Source organism: Daphnia carinata, chromosome 6 (genome assembly GCF_022539665.2).
Source record: "Daphnia carinata strain CSIRO-1 chromosome 6, CSIRO_AGI_Dcar_HiC_V3, whole genome shotgun sequence".
NCBI lineage: Eukaryota > Metazoa > Arthropoda > Branchiopoda > Diplostraca > Daphniidae > Daphnia > Daphnia carinata.
The window spans coordinates 3,783,189-3,796,067 of record NC_081336.1 but is presented as its reverse complement, the minus strand read 5'-3'; the positions used below and the strand labels follow the sequence as shown (position 1 = coordinate 3,796,067).

Here is a 12,879-nt window from a genome sequence, read left to right as displayed (position 1 = left end):
TTAATGAATTAGACTAATTTTCTACGTAATTCTTCCATTCTTTGATCAATTTTTGCCATCACGTCCTCTTCATCTTTACTATTCTGGAGATTCAAAGAACCGTCAAAATATTCGGGACTAATACTTTCTAAATGTAGAATTCTATCTTCAAGTGCTTTTAGGCGTCCATATACATCCAGCGGAATTGGTTGTTCCTTGACAAGACCCAAATGTTTTTCCATGTTTTGAAGGCGCTCCTGTATGGCAGGTGTTGGTTTCAACTGCGTAGTTGCAGATGATAGTGCCGGAACTTCTGAATGCGTCTGGGGTCCCCACATATTAACACATCTGGAGACTAATTAGCAAAAAAACGCGATTAATACCATCTCCGCGGAAAACGGTAGTGAAAAATCTTTACCTTTAAGATGGCTTTTACTATCTTTTCTACTTATAAGGACTGCCTCTGTGCGAGCACATGAATTCTCGGACTCATCCAGTGGTAGCCGATGACAGAATTCTTGAATATTAAATACGTCCGATTCCGCTCGTTTGCGCTCCATAAAAGCCGAAATTCTTTTTTCTAGCTAAAGAACGAAAAAAATTAATGCTTCTTACGGAGTTGGATGCAGCTCTTTAAAATGCCATACTTCCGAATTTGAAGCCTTGATCTGAATGCAGTCGGTAGCTCCAGAGTCCAGTATTTTCCGCTTGATTGGGTTTTCATCTTCTCGTTCTACAATTCAAAACATCCAGTCAGAATTCGCAAGCATGTTAAAAATCGTAACTACAGGTTTTGACGCTCATAAAAATTCGATTTAAATGTTACTGGAAGACGAGACGATTTATTTGCCTTCCACAGCATAGTGAAGCAGAATATGCTAGTTTATATACGTAAACATCTCTAAAATTTCCATATTTCATAGAAAGACCGTCTCCTTTTCTATAAAAGTCAAGGAACTCGATTCTGTAAAATCTAAAGGCACATTCTGTTTGATTTCCAGTCAGTTTATAACTTTTCCTGATATTAACCATGAAGCTTTTTATTTTACATACAATGATTCCCCAGGTTCGAAATGGATCGATAGCAATACGACTCCATTTTTTAATGACCATGTCCCCCACGATATCTTGTGAAGGTGAAGTTATTACATGAAAAAGTTGTGAATTTTAAAAATTCTACACCGATATCGTTCCAACATGAAACAAATAATGTCGGTTCGACACGGTGTTACCTGGGAAGTATGTGGATAATAGAAATATCTAAGGGTGAGGTGCTTTTGGTTTACTTGTCCATGGACATTCTTTGTTAGATTTCCATTCAGGGGCTCCATCACTATAAAGTTCTTTTTTCCAAATTGGTACACATTTTTTTAGGGTGTCAATTCCAAACTGAACGGCTTCTAAAGACTCAGTCCGATGCTCAGAAGAAATGGCTATTACTATACTAGCTTCACCCACTGGAACTATTCCCAATCTAGAACATCATGGAATATCTGACTTTATAATCTGAATTTTCATTATTATTTTATTTTAATATTTTAAAAGTGCTGACTTACCTGTGATGGAAGGCAATGTTTTTAACTTTCCATTTCTCTCTAATTCTCAGGCAAATTTTATTTATTTCTTTTTCTGCCATTGGGACGAATGCTTCATATTCTAGACGAATAACCTGGTACGTTATAGCAAGGTGATAGATGTACGATACAAAATCAAAGTGAACATAGTAGGGTTTACCTTTTTCCCTTCATAATTATCTCTTGTAGTTCCAACAAATAATGACACTGCTCCAGTGGAATTTTCAACCACTTGAGAATAGATAAAAGTGACATCCAATTTGTCTTCTACCAACGTAATAATATCCATTCCACAAAAGTGTTTGCACCAAACGCCAGCAACAATAGTGATTGATTGTAGAATCACTGTCAAAAAATGACGTGGTAATACTATCCCCCACTAAGTGGTGGAATTACTGCAATTTCTCTACAATTTTCAATATCTAAAAGTTGATCAGGCTCAACGTATTCTTCGTTCACGGCGAGAACAATGTTCTTTGATATTGGCTCGAGCGATGGAAATTTTGCTAAAATGATGCCTAACAAATTTGTTCCTGTAGTTTTTGTAGGGGTGAGACAAATGCTGTCCGAATATTTACCCACTAACTCTTTTGCTTTTGCGAAGAAAAGAATAGGAATAACTACTTCATCCATTGATCAAGTCTGACAGCATGTCTTGAGCTCTTGACTGTGATTACTGTCAGTTATTCACATGGTTTTCCAACAGGTGGAAAATAATATTCGCTTGTCTTGTTGTCAGATTTCCTTGTTTTATCTACTCAAGGATTTTTGAAGAATAAAAATATTTGGCTTACAAATAAACCGACTTCTTTGTGGAATTTTTTGCCCTCAAAGATTGGATATAGCTATAAAAATATATGATCCAGATTCAAATTCAACGAGGACCACGAAAATACTGTTTTTTGCTTGTTTTTTTTTACGTAGGAAGTATAGGTTTGAATTTTCATAATTAAAAGTAGGGGAGCTAATTGCTTTTCTCCGGAAATTATATAACCTGATAGGAAAAGCATTATTTTATCCGGAATCTGCGTTTATTTTAGGACAAAACGTATAAGCTGAAACGTGTCGTTTTAACTAAAAAGTCGAGCTTAAAACGTCGGGCTTAAAAATGAGCTTTTTCTGTTTTTGCAAAATTTAAATGTAACAAGTTATGCGCAATTTCGATTGGGTATTATACGAAATTTACGAAAATCAAGTTTGTTTTCACGGGGCACTTAAAGTTTTCGTTATATACGTAAAAAAAAACGAGTAAACGTAACTGTCGTGCTAGTACGCTACAGCAGAGTTGTTTGGTATGCTTCGAAAACGGATAGTTTGGTGAAAACACGAACGATTTTTTCAAAATCAACATTTATTTTCGAATATAATTAATAATTTTTATTGAATTCCTTTTCTTTTTAAAGTTATATCTTTTATTATCAACAGATGGCAGCACATTTAAGGCTAGTTGAAGGCCAAGAACTATTTGCGCAAAGTAAGCTTGATGGAAAATGGTGACTACAACGCGTGGAGTCGCAGTCGACCTCTACGACACCGCTGTTCACCAAATCCTTGTCAGTGTGACCAAGAAATACGTCGTAATGTTTTTTGCAATTTGAAAACTAAAACAAACGAACAATATTGCTGGTACGTGGTATTGAAGAAAGATATTGGAATTGGATTGATTTAGTAAATGTCATGTAAACATTAAGAATTTACTATCGAAAAGCTCACATTATAGTCTTTTTTTCTTGCCATGTAATTGCACCTACAAGTGATGCAGGAAAAAGATGCAATGTTATATGACAGCGTTAAAAACATTTCAGTGGCTGTATTGAAACATGGATTAAGGTAATTTCAAATATGTTTTTCGTTTTTTGTATTTCCAAAAATTGAGTCTTAAAAATTGTTTATGCCAAAACAACTTAACCACTGTATCTGTAATGGAGAGGACAACCAAATCTTTCAGCTGATGAATTGATGCTTATTTTGACTATTTGTTATTTTATGTGGTTGGAGTTAGATTTTCTATAAATTCTTATAGTTAATGTACTACTGTCTTCAATGAAGTGATGCAGTTTGGAGTCCCTGGAATTAATTGCATGAAATCATATGAAAGGTGAAGTATTTATACGTTGACACAATTTTCAATTGATTTAATACTTAATGTTCAGGATACAATTAATTGTGAATCACCTACTGGTCTAGAACCGCTAAATGATTGTCGATCACTTCTGTTTATGAGTTATTAAGATTTTTATTTCAAAATCCATGGTATCTGTGTTATATACTTACCAAGGGCAAACTTCATAGTGAGACAAATCTACATTGTGTATATAAGGTTTAGCGTTCTAGGGAAGTCTGTAATCCCTCGATGTTTCGCATCAGATGCTTATTTTATTTATTTATTATTCTTTGTTTTTCAAGTTCCAGCTTTATGGATTTCGTCATAATTTGAGATACCAAGTGGAAAAATCTTCCCCAATTCCAAATTGACTGGATGCGAAAAGAAAGGGAAAGCGTAAGGGCAGACGGTGCTCTGCGGATCACCAATGTCATACACGTCCGCCTTTCGTTATCCAACACACGTTTTTCTACATTTCCAGAGAATGGCAGTGCTGGGAACGTGTAGTTTTGAAGATTTGGTAGACATATCTGGCTTTCAAAGGATTTTATACTTTTCCGTAAGTTAAAGCAATTGGTACAAATAATCACTAAGGGTTTTAATTTTTTTTAAATATACCACTTGTTTGTACATCAGCTAAAGATTAGGAGATCGTTGATAGCTCTGAATAATGAATTTTGTTATTTCCAGAATACACAGGTGAGTCTTCAAGTGAAAATCTGATTACGTTAGGGCGAGACTATTGAATATTTTAAGTACGAAATGTAAATGAAGGTTATTGCAATAAGTTGATTAAAACTAACGGCAGGGTGAGTTAAATAAGATGGACAGATTCGGGAGTTTCGTTTGGCTATTTGTGCGATTATTGTGAACTGTAAACAAAACTAACGTATGTAACATGATGTGATGTCACTTGGTATCCAAGTTGACTTACCAAGCTGTATTTGTTTTCTTTCAAGAGTTTGATATTTTAGCTGGTACTAACACTAATTATGGAAATAATTTCTTTAGTAAGAAAGGATATTAGTGCAAAGGGAAATAAGGTGCAAGTTAGAAAGCTTGTATTGTTTGGATTAATTGCCAGATTTCTGCAGAAAGCTATTTTGAAACCACTGTAGAAAATGATTCTAAATCGTAAAAAAAAAAATTGTGTTATCAAAAATTTTGTTTTCTTCAAATGAAGCGATATAAATCCTAATGAACCGCTAATTCAAAAATTTTAAAACCATTTTTCTTTTATGTTTATATTAGAATCCCAACTTATCAAAACATCCTGCATAAATCCTTCATTGATTCCGAGTTGGTTCGTATTTTAACATTACCATATTGAGAATCTTAAAGACGTCCTTTCAACCGTTTTTGAAATACACCAAACATTTGACGTAAATGCTAGCGCGCCAGTACGGTACAACGCTAGCGCGATGCAGCAGAAATGTTCAGTGTATTTCCAAAATGGTTGACTTAATGAAAAAAACAACAATTTTATCGGAATCAGCATTCAATTTGAGTATACCTTGTGATATTCAACCAATTCCGCTGAGTGTCAGTTTTTGCCGAAAAAAATTTAAGCCCGAATAAATAAGTCCAAGCGCCAGAACGCTACAGCGCTAAAGCGACGCATATTTGGTGAGTGTATTTAGAGAACTAGGTAAAAAAATTTACCGGTAGAGGGCGATTGTAGTAAAACAGAAAAAAAAGGCCGATATTTTTTTTTGGGGGGGAGGGGGGGGTGGGGGGTTTGGTACAACGAGTTGCCATACGATAACGCTGTTTTGTGTTTTGTACAAGCGCGCTGTACTGTACTAGTGCGCCAACTTCGGTTTTGGAAAAGTCGGGCTTATTTTTTTGTCGGTCTTATTTTCAAGCCGCTAACTTCTTGAACATCGGGAGCCGTTGAATGAAGTAAATCTGGATACCTTACCAATAGATGGCTATACCGTTTGGTGGGTCGTTGCGGTATAAATCTATGGCAATCCGTTTTACATAAAAAAAAAAAAAAAAATGTCGGAAAAAAAAAAAATCGCACTTTTTTCTTTTTTTCCGGTACGTAGCCATCTACCGCTCAGACTCGTTATTACTGGAGAGGCAATTTCAGTCCAATGGATGTCATTCGCAGTTAGTTCCGTAGCGTGGATGGAGAGAATAACGCGTGGCTGGAGGAACAATTGAAAAATGGATAACATAATACAACAAAAGGATGGTAAGTATAAACATTATTATATTGGTTTTCAGTTATTAATTATTGCATATTAGATCAAATTATGAAGCTGCAGGCCCAATTATTGGAACAACACAAAATGTTAGATAACAGCAAAGCTAAGGATGGTAAGGCATAATACGTAATGATTCTATTTATTTGCTTTTATTCATTTGTGTTTTGTAGCTCAAAGTTTGAGTCTAAAAGCTCAGCTAGAGGAAAAGAACAAATTGGAACAGAACAGTTTCCAAACAGTGAAGGAGGTTTTTCCAAACTCAAACCTAACTGAACATGAGGATGAATTGGCATTAGGTGAACACAGTCAGGTATCTAAACTTTTCAAATAAGAATTCAAAATAAGTATAGAATTTAAACAAACAATTATTTATTGTTTAGTTATTTAGTCTACCACCTGACAGTGTGTTAAAGTTAAATTCTGTTAGTGCTGCACTAAAAGAATTGTTAGTAATAAGTCCATGCAGCGAAGGAAGTGAACAATTGTGGGACCGTATTTGGGCTGAAAATGGGTACGGAAACCCAGAAATAGCACGAGTTTGACATAAAACATGAATTAGGTACTTTTCGGTTTTTTGTCTATCCAAAAAGTATTTTTAATGCTATTATTTTGCATTCACAGAATTTTAGTGGGGAATCAAGTCAAGTCTGGAAGTGTTACAGAATGGAAGAGTGAGCCTACAGTTGAAAAACACTGAAAGTGCATTACCATTAAGGTATGAGGTAAAGTAATAGAGTATGCACATTGTCTAATGAGAAGTACCATCTTGTGTTAATAAATCCAGTACAACAGCAATCCTTTATAGTTCTGTCACAGCTAGACACCTCAAATAATTCTGCTTCTCTGTCTAAAGAACAACTTGTCCTTTACGTTCAAAGTGTTGGGGAAACTGGGTACTTAAATGGCCCTAAAGATGTTTTAATTTTGCTGCCATTGCAGAGATGAACATCATACATGGACTCTTTAGGTATGAAAGGATTTTTCTTCAAATAATTTTGAATTTATGACGAAGAATTTCTCCTCCTTTTTGCCAACCAGGTCTAATCTACCAAAAAAAATTTTATCCAATAGGAAAGGATTTTCATGTACTGGGAACACAACTATCAACAATGCAACATTGTACAGGTGCTAGTTTATCATTCAAGAGCCTTATACAATGATGTTAATCTGCAATTCGTATGTCCTTCCCCAAGCTTCCACCAGAAGTTGAATCTATGAGTCATGTAAGTTACATGATCAACAGTTGATATGTTTAACGGTGTTGTTTTTCTTTTCTCAATATAGGTTAATAGTAACATTTGGATCTGAAAAAATTCTTGGTTGGGGCAAGACACTGAATAAATTGTATTGATTGGATGGATGACATGACATTTCTATACTTAATTCGGATTCCCCAGACGGTATTTGATATTAAAAAAATTGAAGTGCATATCTGGGCTCCCTTCTTTTCTGAAGCCCCGTTTCCCCTTGACTCGTAATAAGCCCGTAGGGGGTCATGCCCCTACTGTACGGTATATATAAAAACAACATATACCGAGGTTTGGAGGGCTCTGGCCGGAAAGGGGACGTGGGGTGCCGCTTCGTCCGATGATGTGTTCACGGAGGGTGACGTGGCTGCCCACAAATCCGAACTAAAGGTTAATCGCTCCTGTAAAAATGTTCCAAATCTTCAGCTCTTCTTCCGGCTTCTCTTAGCCAATCACCGGGTAATCTCCCCGGTGGGTCAACAAGGCAGTGTCTCCCCCTGCCTGGGTTGACGGCAACTTTTGAAAGGGCTATTGTGCATTTTTAAAGTTGCAAAAATAATTGTAATGTGCAGAGAATTGTCAATAAAAATTTTTTTATAAAATATTTTTTGCAAAATTCGGTTCTTTCATTGTCTGTATTCGCTGTGTTCACACGTTACACTTTTTATATTTAGCTTGCTTAATTCACCTTCATTGTTTTTGTCACCTTTGATGGTAAGCATTGTTTCCATTTGTTTATCGTTTATCTGTAAGTATTATTTATTACACTCTTTGAATTCTTCAACTTAGATTTAAGTAACAATCTGGATATTTTATGAAGTAATTTTGTATTATGTTTTACTCGTATGGGAACCGATCCACAGACATTCAGCGTGCAACGCCGATGCTCTAACATTGAGCCACGAGATATATCTAAATATTTTATTATCGCATATCATATGTTATCGTCTAGGATGTTTATGCAGTCTTTCACAACTATATGTTTATCTTTCTATTGCTTCCATAAGGTTCTTAGCTCTGTGGTAGAGGTTTTATCTGCGATACCTGTTACCCTGGGTTCAAACCTCAGTAGATGTGTAAAAATGAAGTAGAATAATGTAGAAGAGTATATTACAGAATTGCATTTCAGTTTTATTCTAAGTGTAAATGCAAGTCCACAAGTGACTAGAAAAAAAAGCCAACTTAAAATCATATGATTTGTGGCTCATTGGTAGAGCATCGGCGAGGTATGCCGAACATCCAGGGTTCGATCCCTGGATAATAATAGAATGCTTACAGATAAACGATAAACCAATACCCGTCACCTTACCATCTAATGTGACAAAAACAAATAAAGCAAAGCCAAAAAAAAATTGATAAATGCAATGTGTGAACAAAGCTAACAAAGACAATGAAAGAAACGAATTTTGCAAAAAATATTTTATAAAAAAAAATTTATTGACAATTCTCTGCACATTACAATTATTTTTGCAACTTTAAAAAGGCACAATAGCCTTTTCAAAAGTTGCCGTCAACCCAGGCAGGGGGAGACACTGCCTTGTTGACCCACCGGGGAGATTACCCGGTGATTGGCTAAGAGAAGCCGGAAGAAGAGCTGAAGATTTGGAACATTTTTACAGGAGCGATTAACCTTTAGTTCGGATTTGTGGGCAGCCACGTCACCCTCCGTGAACACATCATCGGACGAAGCGGCACCCCACGTCCCCTTTCCGGCCAGAGCCCTCCAAACCTCGGTATATGTTGTTTTTATATATACCGTACAGTAGGGGCATGACCCCCTACGGGCTTATTATGAGTCAAGGGGAAACGGGGCTTCAGAAAAGAAGGGAGCCCAGATATGCACTTCAATTTTTTTAATATCAAATACCGTCTGGGGAATCCGAATTAAGTATAGCAATGTCATGTCATCCATCCAATCAATACAATTTATTCAGTGTCTTGCCCCAACCAAGAATCTTTTCAGATCCAATGTTACTATTAACCTATATTGAGAAAAGAAAAACAACAACCATTAAGCATCTCAATTGTTGCTCATGTGACTTACATGACTCATAGATTCAACTTCTGGCAGAAGCTTGGGAAAGGCCATACAAATTGTAGATGAAAATCATTGTATAAGGCTCTTGAAGGATAAAATAACACCCCTAGAATGTTGCATTGTTGATAGTTGTGTTCCCAGTACATAAAAATCCTTTCCTATTGGATAAATTTTTTTTGGCAGATTAGACCTGGTTGGCAAAAAGGAGGAGAAATTCTTCGTCATAAATTTAAAATTATTTGAAGAAAAATCCTTTCATACCTAAAGAGTCCATGTATGATGTTCATCTCTGCAATGGCAGCAAAATTAAAACATTTTAGGGCCATTTAAGTACCCAGTTTCCCCAACACTCTGAACGTAAAGGATAAGTTGTTCTTTAGACAGAGAAGCAGAATTATTTGAAGCTTCTAGCTGTGACAGAACTATAAAGGATTGCTGTTGTACTGGATTCATTAACACAAGATGGTACTTCTCATTGGACAATGTGCTAGATTGTCTTAACTTAACTCTTTAACCTATACTGAGAAAAGAAAAACAACACCATTAAGCATCTCAATTGTTGCTCATGTGACTTACATGACTTATAGATTCAACTTATGGCAGAAGCTTGGGAAAGGCCATACAAATTGCAGATAAAAATCATTGTATAAGGCTCTTGAATGATAAAATAGCACTCATAGAATGTTGCATTGTTGATAGTTGTGTTCCCAGTATGCTGAAAATCCTTTCCTATTGGATAATTTTTTTTTTTAGATTAGACATGGGTGGCAAAAAGGAGGAGAAATGCTTCGTCATAAATTCAAAAAATTTTCAAGAAAATTCCTTTCATACCTAAAAAGTCCATGTATGATGTTCATCACTGCAATGCCAGCGAAGTGAAACATTTTTAGAGCCATTTAAGTACCCAGCTTCACCAACACTCTGAACGTAAAGGACAAGTTGTTCTTTAGCAAGAGAAGCAGCTCATACCTTAATGGTAATGCACTTTCAGTGTTTTTCAACTGTAGGCTCACTCTTCCATCATGTAACACTTCCAGATTTTACTTGATCCCCCGCTAAAATTCTGTGAATGCAAAATAACAGCATTAAAAATACTTTTTCAATAGATTTCTGGGTTTCCGTACCACACACATTTTCGGCCCAAATACGGTCCCACAATTGTTCAGTTCCTTCGCTGCATGGACTTATTACTAACAATTCTTTTAGTACAGTACTAACAGAATTTAAATTTAACACACTGTCAGGTGGTGGATTGAATAACTTAACAATAAATAATTGTTTTTTAAAATTCTATACTTATTTTGAATTCTTATTTGAAAAGTTTAGGTACCTGACTGTGTTCGCCTAACGCCAACTCATCCTAACGTTCACTTAGGGAAGAGTTTTGAAAAACCTCCTTCATTGTTTGGAAACTGTTCCGTTCCAATTTATTCTTTTCCCCTAGCTGTGCTGGTAGACTCAAAATTTGAGCTTCAAAACACAAATGAATAAAAGCAAATAAATAGAATCATTACGTATTAGGCCTTACCATCCTTAGCTTTGCTGTTATCTAATATTTTGTGTTGTTCCAATAATTGGGCCTGCAGCTTCATAATTTGATCTAATAAACAATAATTAATAATTGAAAACCAATATAATAATGTTTTTACTTACTTACATGCCAACTCATCCTCACGTTCAGTTAGGGATGAGTTTGGAAAACCTCCTTCTCTGTTTTAAAAGTGTCCAGTTCTAATTTGTTATTTTCCAGTAACTGAGCTTGTAGACACAAAGTTTGAGCTAAAAAACACAAATGAATAAAAGAACACAAATACAATCATTTCATATTACCATCCTTAGTTTTGTTGTCATCTAAGATTCTGTGCTGTTGAAAAAATTGAGCCTGCAGCTTCATAATTTTATCTAATAAACAATAATTAATAATTGAAAACTAATAAAATAATGTTTATACTTACCATCCTTATCTTTTATTATCTTATCCATTTTTAAATATTTTTCTCCAGCCACGAGTTTTTCTCCAGCCACGCGTTTTTCTCCAGCCACGCTACTCCATTAACTGCTAATGGGATACAATTAACTCAAATTGCTTACATGCCTGTAATAACGAAACCGATTGATAGATGGCTACGGGTAGAAAAAAGAGAAAAAAGTGTGATTTTTTTTTTTCCGCCATTTTTTTTTTTTTTTTTCATGTAAAACGGATTGCCATAAAGGCCTGCTCTACAATGGGATAAATTTTTCTTAGAGTAAGCATATATTACAACTATATGTTGCAGTAACATTCTGATGGTAAAATATCTATTTAATTTTAAATAACTTTTGAATTTCCTTCACTGTATTTGCAGTGACGTGACAGTACTGGTTGGTGGGGTTTTCTAGGGACAAACCTTTTCCATTTTCCCATCCAGTCTGTGAGAAAACTTTGACTGTTTGTTATAACTAGAACAGTGATGCATAAAGAAGGCTCACATTTTCTTTAGTGAACTGTCCCCTCATTGACAAAAATTGGAATATTTGGTTGAAGCTACTCTGATGATATTCAGTTGCAGTAATTGGATCTTGTTTCTTTTTTCATGAAGGGTGTTTGGTCTTTCCAGCAATCGAAGATGCCGCCAAAAATTATGGATTTTCTATCAATGGCTACCACTCTGCCAAAGACGTCTTCCTAAACAATTCGGTATTTAGTTGATGGTTGAGAAATCATGAGTTAATTAACTAAAATATCTTTAGTTACAGAAAGGAAAGTTCCAAATGTCAAGCCCATAGAGATGGTTTACATATTGTCAATTGAAAACTGTCTGTGTTGTGAAAAGGATATAGATATTTTGGTCCAGCCTTCACTCGTGGTGTGTTCAAAGTGATGGGCATGGTTAAGTTCCCATTGAAAATGTAATCCACATCTCCCATGTTATGGTATTTGTATCTTTCAAATTAAAGCACAAAGATAGGTTTCTCATCTTTTCTATGGCCCATTTTACCTTGATCTGAATTTTCTTTTTCATTCCAGGTTTCATGATGAAATTTTGCAGCTACTGTAAAAGATGTCCAGCACTTACATTTCCCTGTTTCAGAAATAGAAAACGAATAGAGAGGCTAGATTTTTGAAGACCGCTACTCACACTACACGGTTAACTGCTGATTCATCCCGAACAGTAAACATTTTATTTTCATAAGTTAAAGTGCATATCTGGGCTCCCTTCTTTTCTGTGGCCCCGTTTCCCCTAGATTTGTAATAAGCCCGTAGGGGGTCATGCCCCTACTGTGATCAGCAGCAAAGGTTGTGAGTGCGCTGTCTGGAAAGGGGACGTGGGGGTCCTCATCCGCAGAATATTGTCAATACAAGTTCTTAAAAAAAATATTTTTACGCATCTTGTCTTTTTTAGTGTCGTAGAGTTGCATTGTACTTTTCTCTGTTGTGAACATTTCATTATTTATGTAGTAATGTCATTTTATTGACGTATACGTTATAATTTCAATTTTTGCTGTTCGCAATTTTAAGCGAATATTTCGTTGTTATACGACTTCATTATTTATGGAACGATACACTTTAATCTCACTTCATGGAGATTCTACAACTTTTAGTGCTTCAATGATATTGAATTGAATATACATGGATTGTGTATTAAATTTGACGTTTGGAGTTACATATGTTTATTTAATTCCATTTTGAATCTTTAGGGGATTGAACCCTTGATTTCTGGCGTGGGACGCCGATGCTCAACCA

The 12,879-nt window shown here is 35.5% G+C and overlaps 2 protein-coding genes and 2 long non-coding RNA genes across 6 annotated transcripts; 2 read left to right on the top strand and 2 right to left on the bottom strand.

The window, feature by feature from the left end:
• Window positions 1–8: 8 nt before the first annotated feature.
• On the bottom strand, window positions 9–1,977 carry LOC130690042 (molybdopterin synthase catalytic subunit-like). Its single transcript, XM_057513004.2, has 6 exons — window positions 1,714–1,977; window positions 1,536–1,648; window positions 1,266–1,453; window positions 627–712; window positions 398–563; window positions 9–334 (listed from the first exon to the last, which is right to left on the bottom strand). Exons 1-6 carry the CDS (start codon window positions 1,840–1,842, stop codon window positions 9–11), a joined length of 1,008 nt encoding a protein of 335 aa, XP_057368987.1. The 5' UTR covers window positions 1,843–1,977.
• Window positions 1,978–5,785: 3,808 nt separating this feature from the next.
• LOC130690066 (uncharacterized) lies at window positions 5,786–7,640 on the top strand. 3 transcript variants are annotated; one of them, XR_009000875.2, is made up of 7 exons: window positions 5,786–5,857; window positions 5,911–5,982; window positions 6,041–6,180; window positions 6,251–6,429; window positions 6,492–6,585; window positions 6,655–6,837; window positions 6,909–7,640. XR_009000875.2 is itself a non-coding variant. In XM_059495717.1 (6 exons), exons 1-4 carry the CDS (start codon window positions 5,830–5,832, stop codon window positions 6,410–6,412), a joined length of 402 nt encoding a protein of 133 aa, XP_059351700.1. In that variant the 5' UTR covers window positions 5,786–5,829; the 3' UTR covers window positions 6,413–6,429; window positions 6,492–6,837; window positions 6,909–7,640. The 3 variants fall into 3 exon arrangements, 1 of the variants encoding a protein (XP_059351700.1); XR_009421195.1 differs by having other exon boundaries at window positions 6,492–6,837; window positions 6,909–6,995; window positions 7,064–7,640; XM_059495717.1 differs by having other exon boundaries at window positions 6,492–6,837.
• Window positions 7,641–10,860: 3,220 nt separating this feature from the next.
• Window positions 10,861–11,192, bottom strand: LOC130690086 (uncharacterized). Its single transcript, XR_009000881.1, has 3 exons — window positions 11,111–11,192; window positions 10,986–11,057; window positions 10,861–10,934 (listed from the first exon to the last, which is right to left on the bottom strand). It is a non-coding gene; the product is annotated as an uncharacterized LOC130690086 (long non-coding RNA).
• Window positions 11,193–11,754: 562 nt separating this feature from the next.
• Window positions 11,755–12,474, top strand: LOC130690084 (uncharacterized). Its single transcript, XR_009000879.2, has 3 exons — window positions 11,755–11,832; window positions 11,886–12,068; window positions 12,163–12,474. It is a non-coding gene; the product is annotated as an uncharacterized LOC130690084 (long non-coding RNA).
• The last annotated feature ends 405 nt before the right edge of the window (window positions 12,475–12,879 follow it).

Coding starts and splice junctions, on each gene's coding strand:
- LOC130690042 (XM_057513004.2), bottom strand. CDS start 1,842: ATGGATATTATTACGTTGGTAGAAGACAAATTGGATGTCACTTTTATC. Junction 564..626: donor TCAAGGCTTCAAATTCGGAA/GTATGGCATTTT, acceptor TTCGTTCTTTAG/CTAGAAAAAAGAATTTCGGC. Junction 335..397: donor TAGTAAAAGCCATCTTAAAG/GTAAAGATTTTT, acceptor TTTGCTAATTAG/TCTCCAGATGTGTTAATATG.
- LOC130690066 (XM_059495717.1), top strand. CDS start 5,830: ATGGATAACATAATACAACAAAAGGATG. Junction 5,983..6,040: donor TAACAGCAAAGCTAAGGATG/GTAAGGCATAAT, acceptor TGTGTTTTGTAG/CTCAAAGTTTGAGTCTAAAA. Junction 6,181..6,250: donor CATTAGGTGAACACAGTCAG/GTATCTAAACTT, acceptor TTTATTGTTTAG/TTATTTAGTCTACCACCTGA.